This window comes from Argentina silus (genome assembly GCF_951799395.1).
Source record: "Argentina silus genome assembly, chromosome: 18".
In the NCBI taxonomy this organism is placed as follows: Eukaryota; Metazoa; Chordata; class Actinopteri; order Argentiniformes; family Argentinidae; genus Argentina; species Argentina silus.
The window spans coordinates 12,912,557-12,940,081 of record NC_139672.1 but is presented as its reverse complement, the minus strand read 5'-3'; the positions used below and the strand labels follow the sequence as shown (position 1 = coordinate 12,940,081).

The window sequence follows — 27,525 nt, the reverse complement described above, 5'->3', positions numbered from 1 at the left end:
CCTCCAAACATTTTCTGAATGGTATATAACCATACTTTGGTTCCTACAATTTCGGTAGACAGGTGGCAGAGCGCTAGCTGGCTAAAGTTTACTACAGGTTGTGGAATGTAAATTAACTAATAAGTTGGGACACAACATAAATGCAACCCATAATGATATGGAGTGAACGCATCTCGTCTAAGAGCCTGTTAAAACGAAGCCTTTTTGAACATGCTAATGTGCTGCATGGTACAAGTAGTGGAGTACAAACGCCCACAAGCAATCTACCCATGCCAACCTTGACGGAGTCTCTAGACAAAATCACTGCATGTGTGTACGCCCTTTACACGTTTTGAGGTATGACTCTCTCTTGTTCTCTCTCTCTCTCTCTCTCTCTCTCTCTATTTCTTTCAAACTCTCTCTGTACTGTAAGACAACAGGCCTACCTCAAATTTGAATAATCGGTTGGTTTGATTCCAAACAATCATCCAAATTCAGTGGCTCTCAAAAGAATTGGCTACATCGGATTGGCTACTCATTTGGATTGTGTCAGTGATTCTCTCTCGCTGTCTCCTACATTGACACATGCATTTGACTGACAGTTCTGAAAGTAGACGCTGACTGTTGTCACTGTGGGCACCCCCCAGAAGATCACCCACTCCTGCAGCATCGGCCCTGCCATAGACACACATCCCTCCCCTCTGCTCAGTCATCACCAACCTGGGTGTGAAATTCAACCCTCTCTGCTCTCTCCTTCAATGCTCACATTAGTCTCGTCTGTAAAATGCAATCTCCTTTCTAAGACCCTCTGAACAATGCAGACGTGGGAAAGCTTATCCATGCTTTCATTTTCTCGGGAATTGATTATGGGAATGCAGTACTTGGGGGGGGGGGGCTGGCTGCAAATTCACTTCATAAATTGCAGATCATTCAAGAGAGTGCTGCAAGGACTCTGACACAAACCGAAAAGTCTGCCCACATCACCCCTATCCTTGCAGACCTCCATTGGCTACCTGTCCCTCAACGAATTGACTTTAACATTCTCCTCCTGGTCTACAAAGACCTGCCTACCTGTCGGATCTACTCTCCCACTATGAACCTCCACGCACCCAATTTTGTTGTATTTTATCTTTTATTTCATGCAATTTGGGATTATTATTGTACGAAAAGCGCTTTATAAATATAATACATATTATTATTATTATTATTATTATTATTACTGTACATTTTATTCCCCCTCTAAATTTGGATTCTGCTTTACAATATGGTATTTGTTGGCTATGCGGCCAGGTGTCAATATGACAGAGAGCGACACACAAGGGATGTGGGAGAGAGAGAGAGAGAAAATTCTGTGCCTTGGTGAAAAAAACCTTGCACGATAAAGCATGAACATCGGTGCAGTTACTCAGGTGAAATAACAAGATCCTAGAAAAGGTGCCCAATTCTATCCAAATCGTGAAGCGAGTTATCAAGAAAATTCTAAATGGCCACCCACATATATTGTAACTATCCTTAATAGATATAAATATAATAAATACATGATTTTGATCATTTATTTAAATTTATTTATTTCATTTATTTAAGTATGATTTAAATAAATATCCTTAAATCATACTTGAACCATCTTGTACCACAGGGTCAGTCCCTGCCCTGTCACCCTTATCATACAGCCTCAGCACATCAATGTGGACTTGTCTGTTACTTAGTATTTAGTATATTTTTCTCAGTATCTTTATTCTTATCTGTCTATAGCGTTCATATAGACTTCCTGTTTACAATCCTGCTCATGTTGTATGTTGTATGTGTATGTTATGTGTGATGTCTCTATGTCTTTAAGCTACTTGGAACCTGAATTTCCCCTAGGGATAAATAAAGTTTCTATCTATCTATCTCTATCTATCTAATGCTATTCAAACAAGACTTGGTGAATAAAGAACCCAGGTTCACAAGTCCCAGTACAATAGCATAGAACAGAGTGGCTCACTTTTGCAGCCACACCCCAATAGTTCCCTGCACAAACCAGCAAGTAAGACTATGCTATCTGATTTCACTGTTAGAACAATCAAGTTGTCTGACTTTCTCAAAAATCCAACAAAAAAGCAGGAGCTATTTGAAATGTTGTCAGACAAGGTGCACAAACTGCTGACAGCAATTCCAGAATGTGATTATGAAGAGGCAAACACACAAATCTGTATTCATCTGAAAGATTTTTAATTAATTAAAATTAATTAATACATTTTTCAAACAGTGGATACAGATATAGTCCTACTAACTGATTTGAAAGATGTATTAGATGTGACTGTACATCTGTTAGTTTTATTGGACAGTCATTATCTACCCATCCTGCCATCCACCTTTTACATGCATTGTGTAAGGTAATTCATGCAGTAGTAAGCAATGTCTGAGTGGTTTATAAGTCCATTTATGGTGGGTAGGTAATGACTGTTTAAACTGCAAATCTTTATTCAAGCCAATAAAACTAACAGATGTACAGTCACACCAAAAACATCTTTCAAATCAGTTAGTAGGACTATATCTGTATCCACTGTTTGAAAAATTAATTAATTAATTTTAATTAATTAAAAATCTTTCAGATGGGTAGGTCAGTTGTGATAAGCAATGGTATATGGATTTATACAGGAAACGGACTGAGAGAGAGAGAGAGAGAGAGAGAGAGAGAGAGAGAGAGAGAGAGTGAGAGTGAGTAAAAAAAAGAGAGAGAGAGAGAGAGAGAGAGAATTCTGAGTACGCCAATTGGACAAGCGGCTCTCCGCGATTCGAAACGCCGGCGCACTATTTCTTGTCAGGTACAGCAGTTTGGACTCAACACATGCAAAGAGTGCGCATCGTGTTGGGAGTCTCTTGGAGTTTATCTCAGCTCGAAACTCATTCCCTACACGTATAAATTGCACAATGGATGCTACGATGTATCAAATTATCTTTGGGGAGTTTGGTGACCCAAACTGTAGTCTGATGGACGCTTTTCAAGACACTTTTTATGAAAACGCATCGTTCTCCTTGATGAATATTGATGGTACGGTTCATGGTTTTCTTTTGGAATTTGACTCGGTCTCTGGTAATGCTTTTGCCTAACGACCTTGGTAATTAAACGGCTGTTTGTTTATTCAAAGGTTTATATTGCAATGCCACAACCGACGAGATTGGGACATGTTGGCCGAGGAGCAACACCGGGCGGATTGTAGAGCGACCATGCCCAGAGTACATTAATGGGGTGAAGTACAACACCACAAGTAAGATATTAAATGAATTACATTTTTCCTTGTACAAGTTTCTCTCCATGTAACAAACTGTCCGAAATTGGGGTTTCTGCTGTCCCTGCGTAAATGGTTTACTCTGTGCAGTATTTTCGTCGTTATATTGCTCAGCATAATATGAAGGGAAACTGAATGTCAACTGTGAAATCGGAGCCAATCTTCATGGCTTCAGTAGGCTATATCAGTCTGCAGGAGCAAAAAGGCACAGTACACTACAGCAAATGCGTGCAATTAATTCATACAGTGTTTGATGTCACTTATTCTCATGGTTTTCTTGCACCAACAATATTTTTTGGAATAAATGCTTATTTGAGCGAGAAAAAATATGATTTATTTTCTGCACACCTAATAATGCTTGTTGTAATGTAGTTAATCCATCATTATGAATTAATGAACATTTTAATCATATTTTAAATCATATGGCGTAAAAACAACGTGTGAATACTGTATTTATTGAACACTGGTTGTAATGTGTGTCCATTGTTTGCAAGACAAACCAGCAATGATGCATGATGATCAATATCACTTCGTTTTTGTTTTGCCATAATGGTATCAAATCACATTATGTCCCACGATTTGGTTTGACAGAAGCCATCCTAGCTCTGTGCCCTGGTCTGGCTCTCTGTCCAATGCTTATGATGGACCGACTATATGAAGAGTGCAGTCTTTCACAGATGACTATAACACGTGGGTGAACAACACCTTGATGATTGATAATAAAGAGAAAAACCTGTGTCACTCGATGCATCATTGTGGCAGGCTGGAGTCTGGTTATTGATGAGATGATTCAATAGCAACTGGGACTAAATAATACTGTCAGTTACCATCAGGAATAGAATCAATAAAAATCACGTCAGGACTGATGAAATTGGGTGAGACAGATTGTTTGTTTATGAAATATGACAGGGAGCTATGATGAAATTATAGGAATGCATACATAAAAACGACTTGTTTTCACAAATAGCTCAGCTGATTTTGATACACAGATATTGACAGAAAGAAAAAACCCCCACTGGATCTAATTACATTAAAAGTGAAATGTAAAAAAAATAAGTCTTTCCAGATGTTTGAGCATTTCTGTTGTCAGAGATGGGTGGAGAATCCCTGCGGAAAGACTGTTTATAAATAGTTTTTGATTAATACTGTATAATGCTGTCTGCCCCTTGCCGTAGTCCTTTTGCAGCACCCACACATTCAAACAGATTAGAGAAAAGCCAGGATGCAGGGTAATGCATGAAGCTGGATGCATATACTATAGAATAATCATCACGCACAACCTCAATTGTACCATATATTATAATGTCCATAACCACTATTCTGCTTTACTAGAGCTAAATATTGCATTATAACAAACATCTCATATCCGTATCCTATCAGATGAGTAACCTACCTGAGATACGGTATGTCTCTACAGCAGATGTAGAGACATACCTCATACCTCAGCTATTGGCATGTTGTAACAATGGCCACATAAACACCTACACATAATAACCAAAAAGATAGGAGGGAACGTACACCCAGAGAGGACGTCTTTTGTAGAGTGGTTGTATACAAACAGGTGTTGGCTCTAATCTACACCACCTGTTGCCGTTACAGCTCCAATAAAACGATATGAAACAAACGAATGTCAGATGGGAGATCTTTTGTGAAACTCGGTCAAGTTGGTTATATTGTTCATATCGATTTTTGGAAACTTTACACAAGCTATGTTGTGAGCATTCCCGAAGCCCTGACAATGTCATTACATGCTAGCTAAACTACCATCATCTTATATTTCAGTTTGTAAGATCTCGGCACTACCGGTGGTTCTCCTCGTCCTCCATAAGCACATCCTTGTTGACAGCTAACGGCTCGTACATGTTTGGCTGTGTAGCCTGAATCTAGTGGTACACTCTTCCCAAGAAGGTGACGGGGGAGGCGAGTCTACATTAACGCTGTAGTCGGACAAGGAACTCTCATTGCCACTGTTTTCCTCGGACACAAAGCTGGGTATCACTGTTGCAGATCATCATTGTCAGCTGACCAGGGACTAGCATCATAACTCCATAGGGGTGTCGGGGTGTCGCCATTTTGTAAACAAAAAACATGAACGGTAGATCTAACGTTACGTTCACTGTTGCATGTTCGTGGAGTGTAGAGTGGGAGGAACCCTAACCAGAAAAGTTCCGATGGCCAGGTATAGAACGTAACAAAACAACGATTTTCACCCCTCTGGAGGGGGTCTTTAAGGACAAGGATAGTGTAATGTCGTTCCCAGACACTTCTGCCCAATATGCTAAGGCGGTCTGGTGGACCAACACAAATTTGGCTTTAGTTTCTCCAATACAAAGATCGGGAATAACTCCCGATTGACTTTACCTTGGATCAATAATCTCCCGTTTCTGATTTGGAGGCACGCCTCGCAGCCGTGTGATTCGGTAAAATCAAATAATAATACCAACAAATACTTTACTCTGTAAATTCACCGTTGCATAGGCCTGGTTTGAGTCATTATTCCAGGCTTAATCACGATCCCAGAATTATCATCTCTCGTTTGAGATTATGGGGGCGAAGGAGGTCAAAGGTGTGGACGGAAGTCAGCAGCAAGTCCACACCCTTCTCTCTCGTTGCCGTGCTCCTTTTTACCCAATTTGCAACGAAATGAAAACATGGAGTTAGCTGAAGAGGTTTTCTATGCTAACATTTTGCAGGTGAGCAGTATGCATTCAATGATATGGTTGAAATCCCCCACCTCATGGCTGTACCATGAGACTTTCACTATGTGAAAATGCAAAAATAGCCTGGGAAATTAGGTCAGGGTAATGTGTAGGTTTGGGGTTAAGGTTAAAGTTAGATAACAAGTAGTTTAACTACAAATAGCCTAGTACATACTGTAGCCTTACCCTCAACCACAGTGGTGATGGGCTGGACTGGTAAATTGTGTTTTTTTCGAGGGCTATGCTCGCTGAGAGCTGCTTTCACATTACACAATATTCATCATGAATTTCTCATTGGTATGGCGTTTTGATACTCCTAGGAAGTTTGGGGAAGATCTGGAATTCAATGTGTGTAATATGAATGTTGTCCGAATGCTTTTAAAGGGCTCTGTGATGATCAACTCCCCGATCAATATCAGCACATGTTTGCAAGTGTCTGATAGTGCCTGTTTTCACCCGAATCTCAATTTGAAACTGGTTCTATTAGAGTTCAAGTTCAAGTTCATTTGTTACGTCTCGTACACGAGTGCGGGCAGTACAATTCTTGGGCTCGGTTCCTTGACAGTGCAGCATACAATACAAATAATACAAATAATACAAATAATACAAATAATACAAATACGCAGCAGTGCAGAGGTGCTACATGCCAAGCTTGCATGCTCGTGGGGACATGTGCAGCCAGTGTAGTTTCTGTAGAAGAGTTTTTATTTTATTTATCTTGACAGCATGAAACATTGCCATTATGCCAAACACATTATTTTATCTCTCAATAGAGTATGCATATTAGGTGTTTATAAAACAAGCAATATACTGTAATTCACTTGTTTTATGTAATGACCATGGGAAAAAATCCATAAACAACTTAGGTTTTTAGCTTGTCATTCAAATACTGTAAGTCATCCCCCATACTACTGTATGTGGCTTACGTCTGTGGTGAATATTGTGTAGGGATGGTACAATCCCAGAGGGATTGATAAGACATTTGTATTTCTCAGTGCTACAGGGTTTGTTTAAACATTTAATGTTCTACAGCACACACTCTTCAAAAGATGAAATAAACGTCAAATTAAAAATTAATTTCATTCCATGCATTACAATGAGCCGATCCTCCGATTTCTGCCTCCACCGCCGGCCTCCCTTTACACACACACACACACACACACACACACACACACACACACACACACACACACACACACACACACAGTAACAGTTGAGGCAACAGGTCAGCATGTTGATCAATATACAGGCTAAACATTGTAGGGAAAGACAATACAAAACTCCTTAAGTGTGTAATTGATTTTGGAATTCACTGAACCCAGCAGGGGGTTACAGCTTCCAGGGTCGCACTAGTCTCAAACCAGGATCCAGCTTCTACAGACAAGACACCTCTTCCAACACAGGTTTGGGTAGGTGGGAGGCTGAGAGTGAAGGTGGAAAGGAGTTGCATGGGTCTTGAGGCAAGTGAGCTTTCATAATGTGGTCGTCATGGCCTTGCAGTGTCAGTTCTGTCTGCAACCACGTAGAAATACCCCATAGAGACTTACGACACTGCCTCTGATGTGCTGATACCAACAAGATACAACATTTTGAATGTGAATGAGGATACATTCTCACTTTAACAAGTGCTCCGCTGATTTTTTTAGACTGCTGATTTATGTGTTAGTATTTCTGTTAGGTACATGATTAAGACCAAAAATAAAATGCACACCCTAGGTGTTAATCTCATCTGGGAGCTTGTTAGCACTCTCTAAGTTTGATATAAAAGCTACACTGTACAGTACATAAGTATAATTCAATACCTTACAGACTCACATCAGTTTTATATCTGACCTATGTAAGTAATAATAGATTATATAAACTGAGAGATTGTCTCTTTGGGATAGCGCCGAGCAATATTGAATGTGTAGTTATGTAGGCCTGCATATTAGAGTAAGAGTTCAAATTCAGGGCACTGTTGTTGCTCGTAAGATTAAATACTATAGACCCAGGGCGCTCAGTGGCGTAGCACACTAAGGGGCATACCATATCATCGCAAGGTCCCTGGTTCGATTCCGGCCATCGACATATCCTGCATGTCATTCCCTCCTCTCTCTCACCCATCCTTCCTGTCAATCTCTACTATCTCTATCCCAATAAAAGCAGAAATGCCCTAAAATATATTTTAAAATAAAATAAAAAATACTATAGACTCAGTGTCTAGACATTGCAAGATACTAGCGTCTAAAATGTTACCTTGTTGGGTTACAGTCCTAGTTACAATTTAGTGTGCTTCATGTCAGAGTTCACCATTACATTGGATGTTACAATTCAAGAACCCTCTGCCCACATTCACGTAGAATGGTTGCTTGTTGTTATGTGCGCCGTCTATTTTGCAGAGTTATTGCCTATGCTAGCTTGCAACATTGAGGAAAATGGAAGAAAACTTGAAGGAAAAACTGAATTCCTTTTTTTTTTGGAGCTCTGCCCAAACAAGGTATTTGATTGGTTTAACGATATCAAGGCATTTCCGAACTAGGACAGCCTGGTCTCAACATGGTTATGTCAGGGATAACATCAGTTAGTTATGGCATCAATTTTACAGAAATCAGAGGTTTCACTCAGCTCTGTACTCTCGCAGGTAAGGCGGCATAAATTGTCTCTTTCCTTTACTAAAAATGTATAAATATTAATGTCAGCAGAGTGGCTCCTTAAGAGGTTTATGTATTTTTAAACCTCCACTGTGTCCTTTTTTTGTGAGTGTTCATCCGATTCCATGGTTTATTTAAAATGTGTTTCACCACACCGTTTGGTAGTCATTGGATGTGGTCCGGGGTCCTTACTTGTCTGTCCCTGTCACGACCGTGTCATTCAGAAGCTGTTGAGCCTCAAGGGGACTTGGTGTCCCTAGCTTTACTGAGACAAAAGAAACATATTAACACTTTGGTGTCACAATGTTGTGACCCCCTCAGGAGCAGGCCTCATCCAAATTCAGGCCATGTCTCTGAGCCCTGTGTGCTTTGTCAAAATGGGTGAGTGTAACACTCTGATTAGTTTCAAATGAACCACTTTCCCTCACCTCTGTCAACCCAATGCCTCTGAGCATGTGTACCTTTTTTCTATGTCCGGTGAGGAAAGAATCTGTCTCACTGGAGATCTGCCACAAGAGCAATCCAAATTCAAGATTTTAGGAATCAAAGCTTTGCTCCAGTTGGGCAATTTAGGAATCAGCTGGAACAAAATGCTGACGCCTGCTTGCCCTGCAGGTCTGGAACAGAGAGAAGAGCACAGCCTTAGTGGTATGTTGTGGATAGCACTTGTCCCTCAGATTAAATCAGCAAAAGAGGAAATAGTCCTCCTGAAGGTTGCAGGCGCAGTTTGTTGATCTAACCCGGAACTGAGATCTCTAACTGTTGGCCAAGTCCTGAGGATGTGTCAGCATGTGGCCAGGGGTTGGTGTAGAGGTCAGTGCCGCCACACTCATTGCATAAATAGTGCCTGTGTCTGCGTGTGATTGAATTGCAGACCCACTGCTCTTTCACACACATATCCAGTCTTTCCTGTCTGTCTGATTTTGGTCTTTTCAATGAAGTCACTAAAATGACAGTACTTAATAAAGAAGGAAAAATGGCTTCCTTCTGGGGGAGTTTTTCCCTGGCTTGCTTTTTGGGGGTCTATGGTCGGGCTATTGTATACATTGTTAAAAACAGTGAGAAAACAGTTTTTGGAAGAAGGTTGGAAGGTTTCAGGTTTTAGGTAGGATGAGCGGACCCAGGTGCGGTGCATATAAAGGAGGCAGATGAGTAGGCAGCAATACAAAAATAAAAGGATCTTTACTTCAAAGTTGATTTGGCAACGCAGGATACAAAACAGGGACTTACTCGAAAACAAAGGGGAGAAAACAAAGTCTCCAAAACAGGAATCAGGTATATTCACAAGGCTATGAACTTAACACGGTGCACACACTGTGAAGACTGAGCGGGGAGTGAAGGGAAGTGAGGGTACATAAAGCATCAGTGACAATTTAAACACAGGTGCAGGTAATGAGTCCATGATGAGTGAGTGAGTGAGTGAGTGAGAGAGGCGGCACAGTGGGCGGCCGGAGGGAGACACCTAGGGATCGTGCGACCCCAACCGTAACAAGAAGGGCTGTACACATACAATTGATTGATTGAGAATGTGTTAGTATGCTAAATTGATTTCCAATCGAGGAATTTCATGGTACGGCACGGTACGGCACAATTGATTGAGAGAGATCGGTTTTTCCCCTTGACGAGTAATTGGCATACAGTGTAATACTCCACGTCAATTACAACTGTGATTATAATAATTTTACGTTTAACTGGTAGTTCACAGACCTCTTATCAAACCCATTTTAGATCATAATGCAATGTTGAAGGAGCAAATTCATAGACCGAACTCTGGATGTAAGGACTGACTGTCTGTGACATCAACATGGGTAGTTTTAAACATATTTTTAAAGCTATACAGTGTTTGTTTGTTCCGGTTGTTTGTAAAAAGTTGAGCCTTACATATTGCCTTATGATGGGGTACGACAGTTCGACTAGCGATTTTTTAAAGTAGTAGTAATAAACAGAAAACAAAGGGATCTCTCTCCCTCACTCTTCCAGCGCAGCGCTGGGTGTGTAAGTGAGGTCACCAGCCCCCTCCCTCTTGTGCTCTCTCGCAGCGAAGGAGAAAAAAATGCCTGTATTTCACATTCTCCCTCATCTACCAGGTCAAAGTAGCGCCACACAAGGCTTAGACGTCTGAATTCCAGTAGGGATTATCCCTAATCGATTATGAGTCCAGGTACGAGTACTTGTGTTACTCAAGTACATGTTCACGCCATTAATTCAAACCATTTCAGGTCAGCAATTGGATAAGCAAGTTAATAATGTTCAGAATGTGACTTGTGTGTCCTCATCAAAGGGAGCACCCAAACACAGTTGGACATTCACTGCAATTGAATGGATGGGAATTGACATTTATCCATTTATTATGGTGTAAAATGAATCATTTTACCTCTTGGAAAGACATGTTTCACTACGGTCACTGTGTAACATCATTTGGTACTTGAGCGACGATTTGGCACCCTCCCTACCTCTCTCTTTCTCTCTCTAAATCCAGGGGTCTGAGTGTGTTGTTAACGCCTCATTAACTATCCCGCACCATCTCCCTTAGGGGACTGTCTAATCAGCACCAGTCTCCCTGTACTGAACTCTGCTTGACCATGCCGAGCCGTAGATAGACATCTATCTACAGTACAGAGTGCCTCACAATCCAAAGTATGGTAAAATGACTCCAGAGATGGTCATTGATATATATAGTATGTGTATCTAGATACTGCTAACTACTGACCGCCCAATGGATTTCTATGAGAGATGCAATTGGTGCAGTGGATCCAGGAAATGCTGTTAATAAGCGCTGCCATAGCGAGGTCTGATTGCTGGCACCAACCTTGGCACCACTGAAGGTGTAATCTGTTGCTAAAGTAGAGGCGTGTTTCAGTGTTTTTCTGACCTGCATCGGGTTCATGAAATCACCGACGTGCACGCCCTGTATTCTTGTGACGTGCCTTCAATTTGATAAAAAAATAAACAAAAACTGTACCTTACTCACAGGGGAGGTTGGTGGAGGCAGAAATCGGAGGACGGGCTCATTTTAATTCATGGAAAGGAACGTGGAATGACGTGTTTGATACCATTTCTCATTCCATTCTATGCATTACAGTGAGCCCGTCCTCCGATTTTGGCCTCCGCCAGCCTCCCTGCTTACTCATATCACACTGGACTTGTGTATCTGCCCTTGCCATGTTATATTTTGTGAACAATTAAAGAAAGCAACCAAAAAAGTGTGAAAAAGATGGGGAAAAAAGAGACTGCTGAGGTCTACCAGACCCATGGCACTCGGTTAAAATTGATATCTCAAAATGGTATTAGTCCTTGTTGGAAGGAGCTTTGGTAGTCTAAATGATTTCATATTAAGCATTATGCTTGGCTTTGTTTCAGTGTTAATGATCTAGGTTGAGATTCAGATGCCGGAGGAGTGTTTGTCATGCTTTTTCAGTGATTAATGAACAGACAGTGGTCATGAATGAAACTCGAAAGTGGAATCATTGAGCCAATGCCAGTATTTCCATAACATGTATCTGTTACGGATGGGGGTCGCACTCACCCAGTGCGGTACCTAGGTGTCTCCCTCCGGCCGTCCACTGTGCCACCTCATCAAGAACTTCTCACCTGCACCTGTGTGTAATTGTCACTGATGCTTTATGTACCCTCATTTCCCTTCACTCCCCGTTCAGTCTTCACCGTTTGTTGGTTGCATCGGGAAAGTAAGCTATTGGAATATACGAGTACTGTTTTTGAGATTGTGTTCTCCCCTTGTATTTTCGAGCCTTGAGTCTGTGTTTGTATCCTGTTTTGTCTGCACTTCCTTAAGTAAAGATCCTTTTGTTTGGTACCGTTACCTACTTGTCTGCCTCCCTTTATCTGCACCGCACCTGGGTTCGCTGTTGGGACAGCAACTTGAATAACAGCATATGTTACAAAACTGTCAAACACTGTGTAATAAAAAAGATAATCCATTACCCTCCCCCTTCATTGAATTAACTAAAAATATGATAACAGTAACAGTGACCCAACACGCGAAACAGATTGAGTAGATATTTTCATCTTTGATTCAATGTTTTCTTTTTTCAGATTTGTTTCACCATTTAGAAATCGCAACCAAATGGTCTTACTATTTACAAACGCATACATAAATGCATTACATGCTACATCACCTATTCTTTGATGAGACAAAATATGATCATGACATTGCAATTGCTTACGGGAGAATACACTTCACTGACAGTATATTTATTAGGCTTTTAATTATCCCTATACACCCGCATATAAACATAATAATGGGTCTGGCAAAACTGTTGATGCTCTGATGAAGGCGTAACTGCTGAAATGTGTGAGCCTGCCTGGCCAAAAATAAAAACAAGGTGAAATGAGGTGACGTCTTACCGTCATGTTGGTGTGTCGCCGTTTCCCGTTGTTCTCAGTCGTTGCTATATACAGTATGGCAGAGCAACCAGGCAATGTCATAGCAACGTCATAGCAACCAGGCAATGTCATAGCAACGTCATAGCAACCAGGCAAAGTGCGCGCACCTGTTACCCACTTAACATTATCAATGTTAACTCTTCATTAAGATTACTCTCGTATTTACACATTTGCGTCATCAAAGATTTTTAGTTTTGAGTTAGCTTAAAAACTCAAATAAGTAACACATTCAAATTAGCATACCTTAAACTTGACCTACTGTACCCGGCACACTTAGCTTTTTAACATCTGTGTTTGTCATCTGTGTTTGTTACCTGGTCTTCTGCATTACTTCAAATTATGAAAACCTTGGACAATAGTGAACTGATGGATCAGTACATTATTTCTGATAAACGGTAACATCTGTTATCACAAATGTTCTCTTCTATTCAGTGAATAAGCAAAGCAACGTTAACATAATTATCCTTTAACAAGCCTTGTTAAAGTGGATGGCCAGTTTATGAAATCTGAAGGGGTTTATAAAAACGCTGCCTTAGTGTAGTACGTGTCGGTTTGGCCTCATTCTTTGTTATGTTCCCAAAGGTCACTTAATAATGTTACTTCACTAAAAGGATACTGTCTAAATTGTACTTTCACTGTTATACAGTATGACTTCAGATCCCATGTCTTTGTCTTTCTGTGCCCATGTATGGAGGCTCTGCAAGACCTCTCTGACTGTGTTGAATCAATGGAACAGACATTATTTATTTCTGATTTTTTAGGTCAATAACAGCTTGTTCATAATAAAAATAATCTTACCACTGACTCAGCGGAATGAAATAAATAAATGAAAGAATTCCGACGGGAAATGAGAAAAGGGGGAAAAATCAAGCAGGTATTTCTCATGTGAATGCTCCTGATGAATGGATGCCGACAGCACTGAATCCTAGAAACATTATCTACAAGAGATTCAAATATTGAAATATTGACAATTATGATGGAGGCCTTTTATATATATACCTTCAATTCATTAGTGGAGTTGGAGCTTTGAAGTAAATGTTTGTATTTAAAAGCTTGAGTAAGTTTCACAGTTTAATTGCTTTGCAGTAATACACACAGCGCATATCTGTTTTGAATAGTATACTGCTTTGAGGCATGGTGAACCCCCCTCAAAAGTTTGTTCCAGAAATTGACTTTAATTCCGTTGTGCCTGAGGTGGGAGCTTTAGACAGCACACAAGAACATTTGAATGAGTGCTCAAAAATAGTAGTCTTTCTTAATGTTCTTTGAGTGCATGAAGGCGAAGGGGAAGCTTCAAAAACACAACTGTGAATTAAGCATTAACCCAACACTCTTATTCAGGCTCTCACAGTTTGTCTGTTTCAGTGGCCATCACTAAAAATAGTGCATCGGTTAAAAGCTATTTCACTCAGAAATGAACATGTGTCTGTTGTTTTCAGACCTCAAAAGTGGTCTAATGTTGTGATGCCATTTGCCTAGCTACCTACTGTGTAATGCCACAGACAAGCAGTTTTGGTGAACATCTGTGCCTTTAAGTATTAATTGGTTTTTCCCAAGGTCCCTGTCCTCTTTGTTCAACTGAGGAGAGACTTGATATTTGTCAGTGTAAAAGTAATCTCTCTGTGCCTGATCCATTGTACACATTTGTACATGTTTTCCATTCTCTTCCAAATTAAGGCATTGCATTATCACACCTCCAGCAGCCCCTGTGTTCACGAGTGAAAAGTAGGTCATTTCTGGGGTGAACTTGCATGCAATTCTCCTCAGGAGTGGTGCTCTTTTAAAAAGTGTCTCTGGGTTCATTTATATGGAAATTGAAACTGACAAGAGCAAAACAATGTCTCTAAACATCATCAAACAAATACAATACAATTTTTGTCTAAAAGTGCTGTCCATGCCCTTGTTTGTAAATTGGTGGAGTCTTCACAAATATTCAGTGCCCAGTGTAAGTAATGGGATAGTGAAGCATTTTATCTTCTTTTGGCTCCACACTCGAAAAGTTTGGATTTGAAATCAAACAATTACTATGAGGAAAGATTCTCAGCTTTTATTTGAGGGTATTTGTGTACATATTGGTTTGACCATTCAGAAATTACAACACATTTTATGCATAGTCCCCCTGCTTTAGGGTACCCAAAAATATTGGAAAGCATTTGGTCAGCAATCGTTTTCACACAATAACTGCCTGAAGACTATGACCCATTAACCCCACCAGATGTTGAGTATCTTCTCTGGTGATGCTCAGCCAGGCCTGTACTGCAGCCATCTTCAGTTGTTTGTTTTTAGGTATTTTTGCCTAAAATCTTATCATCAGGAAGTGAATGCATGTTGCTATGGTTGTACCTGCTGAAAAATTAGAAAATTGTTATGGTGAGCAATCTTCGGTCATCCACTGTGGAAGTCTTCCTTGGCCTACCAGCCCATTTGCGGAGCTCACCAGTACTTTTGTTTCTTTTTCAAGATGTTCCACACTGTTGATTTAGGCAAGTCTAAGGTTTTGGCTATGTTTCTGATTTGTGTGTGATTTGTGTATATATATATATATACAAATCAGAAATTGGGATTGGGAATTCGCACCTTTGAGTTAGAGGCCATCATCTTTTTGTTCATTTGTAAAGTACCCTACTACTCCCCCACTAATTTTTGAGGCACTACTTCAAAGTGATCTCTCGGCACCTAAATTGCAAGATGAAACATACATTTCCACATTAGATAAATTGGTATCAACTATTTTTAATCGACTGACAGCCCTAATTTATTTTGTACTTTAAAAAAAATATGCTTAGTCTCAGCCTTTGAACAGATGAGTCATCCGGAAATGTTATATGCAAAAGTGACTTTGGTAAGACAGAAATCTGAGTTTGACCCCAATTTTCCCCTCCTTACATAAGTCTGGGGAGCTAAGCCTGACTGATGTCTCCTAGCAGTCGCGGCAGGTGGTGTGCAATGCTTTTAAGATATCTAATCTGTGATGACACTGGTCATCACTTTGGAAAAACCACTGTACTGACTTCACAGGAACTAAGGGTGTAGCGTACCCATTTGATTTTCCACGGTCTCTTACACACGTTGTGCCATTGTAGTAGTGCCATTTGAACAACATCTCTAAATCATTCTGTCCTCCACATGCTTCAGTTGTGCATGTGGAGCGACATGCAGTGATTTTAAGTGTTTCTCTCCAGCCTCAGAGGCATGTGTGGGAGTCACATCCATCTGTCTACTGGAAGTTGGCCACAGATGTTTGTGATATACTCCCCCTCAACAAATGACATTTGCTGTCTGTTAAGGGTTGTAAGTGTATATCAGGATGTTAGACAACATTGTATTTGGCATGCCTACATTAGCGTTTGTTTCCTTCCCTGTTGCATGCGTGCTTTCATCACCTTCTTATGTCTTTATTCTAACCAGTCTTACTGGAATAATATCTATTTATTTTACCTATGACTCCTCAAAGAGTATTTTTCTCCTCACGAAATGAAAGCATTGCTTGAACACTCTAGTCTCGAACCGCTGTGAGGCTCAGTGGACATGAATGTGACCGTCTGTGCTTTCGCCGTTGATGCATATGCACTGTAATTCCTGCCTTGTTATTGCAGATCTTGTTTATTAGCGCAACTCGGTTAGGATGATTCAATTTCATTTAATATTCTGACCTATTTACAAATATTGTACGCTTCCTTTGATAATCTCTTGGCTATAGTCGAGGCGGTTATTTTCAGTTTGACTTTTTTCAGGCTAATAGGAGTGATCCGTTGCGGTCAGGCTGAGGAAATGAGAGAAGGGAAGCTAAAAGGGAGGGTGTCTCACCGCACAGTCTCTGAACGCTCGCAACATTTACATCTTTTGCGCTAAGCTGTTGGTCGTACGTTATTCATCAGTGCGTACGATAACGCTCTGATGAAGGTCTTGTGGCCAAAGGTTAGCACAACAAATTGAGATTTACCTTTCAACCAGATTAGAAACTGCATATCATACGTCAAGCAGTGGTATGAATATTATAACCTTTTGACCATGTAGTTGTAGTATAGTGGTTCAGTCTGTCAGGTTTAGGGTCAACTTTGCAAAAATGTAATTATTTGAGGTTTGTCCAGCTGTCAATATGTGACGAAAAACAGCAGTAGACCAGGTGGGGTGACTAGACTATAGCTGCCAACGCATTTGAATCATGCCCCTATGTCCTTTGTTGATTGGGTCAGTCGCAAGGTGACCTGAGGTTGCTAGTAGTGTGGCCTCTTGGCAGGGACAGCCATGCTTTCCTGGAATTGCATATTCTCAGCCCCATCCCAACCGCAGACTGCTGCTGGCATGGCCTGAGGAGAACAGCGTGCCAGACATAGACGTTGACAGTGACTTGGAACTATAGTGCAATGACAACAGGAGGGCAGTGTACAATGTTGTGCTGACAACCTTACTAGCAGTTAAAAAACTAAATAAACAAACAAGAGAACTCTCTCTAACCCCACGCAGATAAAGATAAAAAAAGCTTTGCATGCTGGATTCAAATGTTCAGCCAGAAAAGTATTGTCCATTGCCCTGTATCGATTAATACTTTTTTTTTATCTCCAATCCCAACACATTTTTTGTGGGATTTTATGTACTACAGTAAAACTACACCAATATTAAATATGCACTGTACATACATGTTGTAATCTCAATTGTTTATATCAAAGTTAAACCACTAAACCCATAAAGCTAAAATAAATACATATGACACAGTAAAACACCTGTTTATGTCCATCTATAAGGCTAATTTTGTCCCGAGGCTGTTCCCTTTTTAGAGCTCGTGTCAATATCAGATATACTATTGCACTGGAGATATGATGTCATAATACAGCATATTACTGTTAGGTGAAGGCCAGATGCTAGATTCTCATTTGGGAAACCACCCTTTGTTTTCTTTCAGGCCTTACAGTATAACTGTGCAGATGTACTAGGGTCATGTTGGAGAAGAGTTGTACTATACTGTGTGAAGAGGATAGTAGGTCTGAGGCCTCTAACAAAAAATGTTAGCTGTCATGTTCTGTTTGTCAAATACTCACAAATAATTGTTTCAACACTATCACATGCCAGGGGACAAGAGTGTAGATCTGTTTGGTGTTGAAGCGACAGAGTTGACAGGACCGAGGTGCTGGAGGATAATGCTTCGTGATCTGAACCTAAGAGGTAGTCTGGGTGGGATTGCACAGGGACAATGCTTTAGCAGGCTTTTAGAGAAAAAGAGCTCTGTAGCTGGAATTGGCCGGTTTATTTACAGTTCAGAACAAAGGAGGTGCAGATGTCATAATTTTCTTTGCCATAAATGATTTAATGTTCCAGACTTTTGCAATGTGAAAGATGCCTCCTTCAGCATCATAGTGAAACTCCACTGAAACAAGTGAAGACATACAGTACCAGGATTCATCCCATGTGCAAAATATTTGTGTTGCTCACTATTGATTATGAAATACTTCTTACTTTACTCAAATAACCTTTAACCTTTACGTTTTGGAAATATCTGTGGATAATAAAAATGTAGTAATCGCCTTCACTGGCTTCCGGTAGCAGCTCGCATCAAATTCAAGACCATGGTGCTTGCCTACCGGTTGGAAAAGGGAACTACTTGCAAGCAATGGTCAGCTCCCAAATCCCTGCCCGATCACTCCGTTCTTCCATCTCGGCTGGCCGCCTGGCACCGCCTCCTCTACGAGGATGCAGCGATCACGCTGTTCAGTCATGGCTTTTCACTGTCTTGGCGCCCTGCTGGTGGAACGAGCTTCCCACTGCTGTCAGGACTGCAGTCACTACCTATCTTCCGCTGTAAACTGAAGGCTACATCTTGACTGTCCCTCCTAAAGACCTTTTCACCCCCCTGTACAGTTCCTCTACTGTTAATAAGAAAAAAAAAGAAAGAAATCCTTCTTCTTCTAGCATTGTGACTGCCAATGGCCCCTCGTCCTAGGATAGATTTTTTTTCTTTTTCTTATGATGACTGATGTATAGATGATTCACTTACTTTAGACACATGTACTAATTGTAAGTCGCTTTGGATTTAGCTTGGCTAAATGGCAAATATGTAAATAAAAATGTAGCTTTCAATTTGGTTATGACTAAACATTATGAAAAAAACATTCATAAAATGTTCTGAGAATCTGAAAACGCATCTAAGGCATATAGTATGTAAGGCAGCCATCTTGGAAATTCTTTAACAAAATGTTCTAATGTTGTGAGAAACAATGTACAAAAGTAAACATTAATTAAGTATTACTATGTGCCAGGAGCCAGTTGTATTATTTGTAGATGAATTGATTATGGGTTTTGGTTAGTTTAATTGGTCAACATTGTGTGGAATTCTACAATTGCTTGATTTATATGTAGAGAGCCCATAATATGTAGAGAGCATCAGAATATCTCACAGTTGAAAGGAAAGCCCTGTGTCAAACAATATTTGAACTGAGTTGTTTTTGGTGTAACATAGATTAAAATATACAGTAATACACAAAAATACATGAAGGTAAAAAGAGGAAATTGTTAACCATGTGGTAGTCATGCATTTCTTTAATCTCCTAATTTTCTTCTTTTGGATGATGTGCCAAACTGTTGTTGGCAAGTCTAAGGTTTTGGATATGCTTCTTTCTGACTACTCAGCCCAATAATGACTTCCTTGACTTGCAGTGACAACTTTTTGGTCTTCATGTTGACAGACACCAATAGCAGACTCCAAACTTTGTCTATTATTGATTGTAGTCTTTACATTTTCCTTTGGACATTGACAGTTCTCTTATGCCTGCACAAATTATGTGATGGAACACACTTGACTAACCAAAAACACCTGTCAAGCCAATTTTCCAATACTACTGGTTCCCTGAAATAGGGGGACTATGTATACATAGGGTTGTCATTTCTAAATGGTGAAACCAATCTGAGAAAACATTAAATTAAACGGAGAACATGCTGGTCAGAGATGACGTCGCTGACCCTTTTTACAGACAATGTCAGTGTTGGCATCAAAGTTCAATTTGTCATCAATTACTGTGCCAAGGTATTTATATTAATTGGCAAATTGAATAACAAGCCTTTTGATGAAGGTCTGAGATGGCAGGAGTGGTTGTCTCCTAAAATCAATAGCCATATCCTTGGTCTTAGTTACATTTAATTGGAGGAAAGCATCATCTCACCATTTAACAAACTCCTCCACCACAGGCCCATGCTCAGTTTCAGCATTTTGGAGCAGACTGACAATGACTGAATCGTCAGCAAATTTCAGGATGTGCCCGTCCCTATACTCGCTTCTGCAGTCGTGGTGTAGAGGATGTGTAGTTATGGGGACAGGACACACACCTGAGGAGAGCCTGTGGAGGAGGAGCGCTGCTCTTACAGAACACCATTAACTCTCACCCTCTGAGTCCTGCATGTTAGTGTTGTAATTTGGCCTTCTTAATCTCTGATCTGACCTCTATCCTTGCCTCCCTTTTCTCTGTCTCATAGTCTTGGAGGAAGGCCACATGTTTTCTATTCAGCATATTTTTCAGGGATTTATTGATCCAAGGCTTGTTGTTGGGATACACTTCAACATGTTTCTTATAACAGCATAACAGCATCTTCACAAAATGTAATATAGCTACCAACAGCATCAGTAAGTCCCTCAATATCAAAAGTGGAGTCTTTAAATACTGACCAATCTGTGCAATCAAAACATCCTTGTAACTCAGGAACAGCATCATCAGACCAAACCTTGACCTCTCTTGTATGTACCTTCTCTCTCTTCAGAACAGGCCTCTAAACAGGGGTAAGGTGGACGGTGCTGTGGTGAGATAAGCCAAGGGGAGGCCTAGGAGAAGCCTTGTATGCCCCTCCTATAGACCCATAGCATAAATCCAGAGTCTTACTGTTCCTAGTTGGGCAGGTGATGTACTTGTAGAAGTTAATTGATTTATTCAGCTTGCAGTGATTGAAATGTCCCAGTATTAAGCTAAGGGCATCAGGGTAAAGAGACTGTAGTTTGTGTGACTCTGTAGATGGTATCAGTAGCGGTTTGGGCTTTGGGTGGATATATACAAAAGCGCCCCAAAGCCACTAATAGCCAGATTTTGTGTCTGCGGGCATGAGGCAGGTCTCTGTGAAGGCCATAATGCAGGCCTCCCTGTACTCATGTAGATGGTCAGTGTTTGCCTGCAGCTCATCAGTCTTGAGTCTTGTGTCTCGAGATCCCATTTTATACAAAATTCTCGAGAGTATTGGATTCTGTTTATCGGTTGGAGTGGTTGAGGATCCAAACTCTGGGGCGTGATAAATTGATGTTAATGAAAAGCAGCTCCACGATTTGTTGTGATTCGTTTCAACAAACTGGACGTAAAAACAAATGCCACTTGCACACAACACCGGGAAAACCAACTTAGTTACACAGCAAACAAACATAAGACACGCAGACACACACCTGCTGCCGGTCGCTACAAGAACAGCGAACAGTGGCAGAGAAACAGATTGAAGAAGGCATATGCTCTCATTATTGCTGAAGCTCTGTGGGATTTTCATCAGAATATATATATATATTATTTATTTTATTTTTATATTTTATTTTTTACGGGCTTGAGGGTCTTCACTTACACCGATGACTGGTTGATATGTGCGGACTCCTCGAATCAGGCAGCAGAGCACACAGTGCTCCTGGTGTCGCACCTGCTCATCCTAGGCTTTAAGATAAATCATGCCAAAAGCTCAATTACACTAACTCAAAGGATAAACCTTGTCGGTTTGTCTCTGGAGCTGCCTGAGGCTTTGTCCTATGTCTTGAGGCGTTTCGCCCAGCCACGACAGTCTCGTACTAGATGTGCCTGTGGCTCATGGCTTGATTGTGTTAGTCCTGCTTGGCCTCCTTTTCATGTGAGATTTCCAGCGGTGGGTCACTCCGCCTGGATCCCTTTCTGCATTGGCACAGGGCGTGTCTGTCTCTGCAGTCTGCCTGACACTGGCACTACAACGTTGGAGAAACCTCTCCCTCCTGCTGATAGGATGGTAAATACTCTCACAATACTCTCTGTTGTACAACATCTGTTTGGTTAATTTTTGCCCAGCAGTAGATAGATTTTACGAGCACAAGCTGGACAAGGCCTCTGGCAGCTGATCAATGAGCATGCCCAGTTAGTTTGGCTGCAGGGTCAAAGGAACAGGCACCAAGTGTTTGATCATTTGGATTGCTTTGCCATCTCATGTTCTGCTCGCTCAAGTGCCAAGTGATTTAACTGATGATTACTCTGCACTACATCAGACTGTTTTCCAGTTACTGTAGATTTGTCATTTTCAATTGCATGGTACAACAAAATGTAAGCATATACAGTGTCTCTGGAGTCTCTGAGTAATGGGACAGTGAAGCATTTTTTCTTCTTTTGGCTATATACTCCAAAAGTTTGGATTTGAAATAAAACAATTACTATTAAAGTGGATATTCTCAGCTTTTATTTGATGGTGTTTGTGTACATATTGGTTTCACCATTCAGAAATTACAACTATACTTTTTATGCATAGTTCCCCTATTTCAGGGTACCCAAAAGTAATGTGACAGATTTATCAAATGTCCAAATTAAGCACTCATGTTTAGTATTTGGTCAACAATCATTTGCATGCAATAACTGCATGACGTCTGCGACCCATTGACCCCACCAGGTGCTGGGTATCTTCTCTGGTGATGCTCTGCCAGGTCTGTACTGCAGCCATCTTCAGTTGTTGTTTGTTTTGAGGATGTTTGGCCTGAAGTCTCCTCTTCAGCAAATGAAATGCATGTGCAATAGGATTTACATATGGAAATTGACTTAGCCACTCGAGAACTTTCTACTTTTTGGCCCTGAAAAACTCTGTACTTGCTATGGCAGTATATTTGAGTCATTGTCTTACTGTATGATGAAGCACTGTCCAATGTGTTTGGAGGTACTTGGTGCTTGGAATTCATCCTGCTGCTGCCATCAGCAGTTACATCATCAATGAAGACAAGTAAGCTAGTTCCAGTGGAAGCCATACATGCCCCAGCCATAACACCCGCTCCACCATATTTCACAGATTAGGTGGTATGCTGTGGATATTGGGCAGTTCCTTTATTTCTGCACAGTTTACTCTTGCCATCACTCTGGTACATGTTATTCTTTGTCTAATCTGTCCACAAGACCTTTTTCCAGAACACTGCAGGCTCTTTTAGGTACTTTTTTAGCAAACCGTAACCTGGCCATTTTTGTGGCTAATGGTCTGCACCTTGCAGTGTAGCCTCTGTAGTTCATCCACTGTTGAAGTCTTACTTGGGCTACCAGGATTTCTGAGCTTTACAGTTTTGGCTATGTTTTTGATTGATTTTCAGCCTCATAATGGCTTCCCTGTCTTTCATTGTCTTTTCTGTGGTCCTCATGTTGACAGACACCAATAGCAGACCCCAAAAGCGCAAAGCTTAGAATCAATACTAGACATTGAGAGCTCTCTTATGACTGCACAAATTATGTTGACAGAACACACCTGATGAACCAGAAACACCTGTCAAGCCAATTGTCCCCTTACTTTTGGGTTTAACAAGCTTAAATATATCATGCCACAGTACATATTGTCATTGATGAGTATGGCAATTGAACTGACAATTGATTGATAATATGTAATTTCTATTGACAATTGAAAAGCGGTGCATGTACAGTATATCAAACACAATTGGTAAGACTGAAAGATATCAGGATCAAGGTGAAACAATAAATGCAATAAAAGCTGCAGATTTTGACTGTGTGCAATTTATTTGCATGTGATTTGATAGTTAGACAGTTGCAATTTGACTGAAATTCCAACACAATTAAAATTGTACAAACTTCAAGTAATAGCCAATAAAAGTGAAGATGTGATATATCATTTTATATAACATAGTATTATGACGAGCTGTATTCTAAAAATACATTCTAAATCCGTGCTCCCACTTGCACACACGCACACGCACACACACACACACACACACACACACACACACACACACACAAACACACACACACACACACACTACAACTAAATTGCACCACGGGCCAGCTGTCCTGGAAAGTTAATATAGCACTGTTATCTCCTTTCCACACTTGAGGTGGCCAATTTAGCTATGTTCAATCAAACACAATGGAAGTGGTTCTAGTAGGCTCAGGCTGTCTCTCCGGTTAACGGTTGGCATGAGTAAAGTGTGAAATATAATCAATCAATTGTTAGTTCAATTGCCATCCTCACCAATGACAATATGTACCATATCAGGATATATTTAAGCTTGTTAAACAACCATGACAACATTGTTACATTCAATGTAAAGAAAGTCTGTGTTCAAAATAGAACCACTTCTGTAGGAAGCTTTGAAATGGACTGGTGCGTTCTCTCATTATTTTTTTATATATATTTTTTTTTTCATATACAGAAATTAAGAGGATTCTGAAAAAGTGGTCCTCCAGAAAGAGATAAGTGAGACAATGAAATGGGGGAATGCAAAATGAAAAAATTCAGTTCAACGTTTATTGCAGAGAGAGGTTTTAAAAGATATGCAAATACTATAACTGAAGGAATAATAGGCTTTGCAAAGGCTTTTGCTCCATGAATGACATTTTTTTATTTATTAAGTGTCCATAGTGATGGAAAAAGTTTAACCTGGTAAACTTTGATCTGAGGGGCAAATGGACAACTGTAAATGTGTATTGGCTCTCAGAGAAGCTGGTTGTGTTGACGTGACCTCTTTTCTCAATATGCTTATAAACCCAAACAATCCCACTGACATCCCATAGCATGGACAATTGGATACAGACAGAAACATAGTAGGTATTAGTAGGTATTATCTTGTTGCCATAGGGCAACTTTTGAGTTGTTAGAATTCTGCGACGTGGAATACATTTCAGTGAAAAGTAGTTGTCCAAGCTGGACAATGCCTAAATTATCTCTTGATTGTCAGCTCTGGGGTGTGCCAGATTGTAGTTGACAAAAAAGGGAGAGTTTTTTGACATTTGTCTTTCAGTGGCACTGGGTTGCAGCTCAGATGTCCAGGCATCAACCATTTGGGAGATCAGGATTAGTGCGGAATAAGCCTTCCCAATAGAAATATGAGGTTTTTGGAGATGAAGAAGTAGCATACAGTTATAATGCTTTCATACCGCATTATAAGACTTGTTATGAGTTTGTATGATTACATTTTAATATCTTATATCATTCATCTTGATGCCCATCTTGATACCCAGTTGAATTTTGGACTGAAGTAAAATCTGGTAAATAAAAATATGAGATTATATGAGCAAGATAAAACCAAATTTTTCAACAAAATGAACCAACTGCAAGCAGCACTAGCTACAGTGTTATAGAAACATTGTTATTGTTTACAGCAAACCTTTCTTCTGCAAGTCAGGTACTTAACATTTTCATAACAGGCTTTATCTGATGTCAGTCAAATTATGCTGACACCCAAATCATGTCTGATTTGAGCTCAGTTTCAGGTATCCAATAGTGCATAATGAGAGAAAGTCACAAAAACAGACAGTATGGCAAGGTGTAGCCAGGTTCATTGCTTTAATTTTTGGCCTATTGGAGCAACCATAATGAATACCTCTTTCTAAACTATATTATAGCCCATTGTAATAATATGAACTTAACACATGTTTTAACATTTTTTTTGCAGGGAATGCATACAGAGAATGCATGGATAATGGAACGTGGGCTCTGAAGAGCAATTACTCAAGTTGTGAACCCATCTTGGAGGAGAAGGTTGGTATGGCCATTCAGATAGAATCTGTCCTCTCCTTTTTCATAGCCTGGTTGGCCCAGATTTGTTTGTTTCATTAGAAAAGTCACATTGTTGTTATTACAACATGTTGGGCGTGACAATAGCATAGGAGTTGGCTTATAGCACAAACATATCTGGGGCCACCAGTCTTCCTTTTCATGCTTTCCATAAGTAACCTGTTAGAGACAGTGTTAACAACCACAGCCACATACTCTATCCAAGACTGTCACCTGCTTGACCATGACATGCATGCCTAATATACAACACAAATTAAAATTAGGCCTTTGATTAGAGTTGCAAAATTCCTGGAATTCCAGGAATAATGTTGCACATTACGTTGTCGCTGTATACAGCATATAATGAAAAGTCTGCAGGGATTGTGGGGTGATAGTGTTTAAAAGTAATAGCTCCCAACCAATGTTTCGATTTGTCTATGGCATTAGTGTATTGATTCCTCCTGGCTGGTGTCAAATTGTAGCTTGTTACAGAAAGCAGGCAAATCCAAACTATCTGTTGCAAATATTAATTATTACCTGTCCCCGTGTCGGGAACTTATCTCAATGGTCTGGATAGCAGATTTTGTGCTGGATGCTAGCTACAGTAGTACCAATGGCTAGTGTAAACAAACAGCTTATTATAATTGCGATTTTGACATGTGGCCACAGTGGAGCCAGATTTCATGTGTAGCTGCTTTAATCGGTACATTTCCATGGGAATTCACAGGAATTAATGGGAATGTTGAGGTTATTTTCACACAATTGTTTTTTCCCTGATCCTTTGATTCTTTTTGACATTAATTGAGTCATACTACTCTTCTATATACATAAAAACAGCCTTTCAAAATGCTTTCTATTGAGGTTATAAATGTAAAAAAAATGTCATGGTAGAAATGTTGACATTTGCTGTTTTTATACTTTATAGTATGTAATTAGTTTTGGCCTAATTACCTCATCTCATAGCCTCTGGTGAGGAGTATTTATGGCACATGCACTATTAATATCTGCTACATCAAGACTCCCCATATGAAAGGGTACAATGCAACAATGACAGTTTTATCCTGCTCTGCTATGGTATATCAAGGTCATTTTAAAAAATCTGTTGAGAAGAGGGAAACTAACTTGCTTCAGACTAATTTGCCAATCCAGTCAACTAAATTATGTAATTCATAGTGAAAATATTCCACATTACCTTATTTAAATGTTATGTATTGCTGACAACTTGAATGATCTTTTAGGCAGCTTATGGTGAATTGTACACCATGAATGCCTCTGTCTATGTATATTTTCATGTTTATTTTCTATTATCTCCATTGTGAATGTCAGTGAGAAGATTGAAATAATTTTTATGATATTGTCTCTGTAGAGAAAATATCCAATGCACTATAAGATCGCCCTGATCATCAACTACCTGGGTCACTGCCTCTCAGTGGGAGCTCTAGTTGTGGCCTTCATTCTCTTCTTGTGCTTAAGGCAAGTACAGAAATAGTTCCCTTCTAAATGTATCTACAGTGTCCTCCTACAAAACAATGAGTAGAATTCATGCAAAATGCATGGACAGACTGCCCTCCTTATCATTAACTTGCTTATGTCAAATGAAGAGAACATACAAGCATGAACCAGATACAGTGCCTTCGGAAAGTATTCAGACCCTTTCACTTTTTCCACATTTTGTTGTGTTATAGACTACATTTAAAATTGATTAAATTAAAAGAATTTACCGTCAATCCACCAATTTACCGTCAAGACCCTATAAAAGCAAAGATATTAATTCCAAAATTACAAGAACTATTATCCTTGCATTAAGAT

At 40.0% G+C, this 27,525-nt stretch overlaps 1 protein-coding gene across 2 annotated transcripts in view; it reads left to right on the top strand.

Moving 5' to 3' along the window:
• The window catches only part of LOC310818958 (corticotropin-releasing factor receptor 2), a gene marked incomplete at both ends in the record, with an annotated part of 54,647 nt that overhangs the window by 13,973 nt on the left and 13,149 nt on the right, over window positions 1-27,525 (top strand). Inside the window, 4 exons of one of the 2 annotated variants that reach the window (XM_083690080.1) lie at window positions 2,893-3,013; window positions 3,111-3,230; window positions 25,616-25,701; window positions 27,083-27,189. In XM_083690080.1, the coding sequence (XP_083546206.1) occupies window positions 2,893-3,013; window positions 3,111-3,230; window positions 25,616-25,701; window positions 27,083-27,189 (434 nt within the window). Of the gene's footprint in view, window positions 1-2,892; window positions 3,014-3,110; window positions 3,231-25,615; window positions 25,702-27,082; window positions 27,190-27,525 lie in introns of those variants that run through there. The other variant, XM_083690081.1, reaches the window with a different exon arrangement.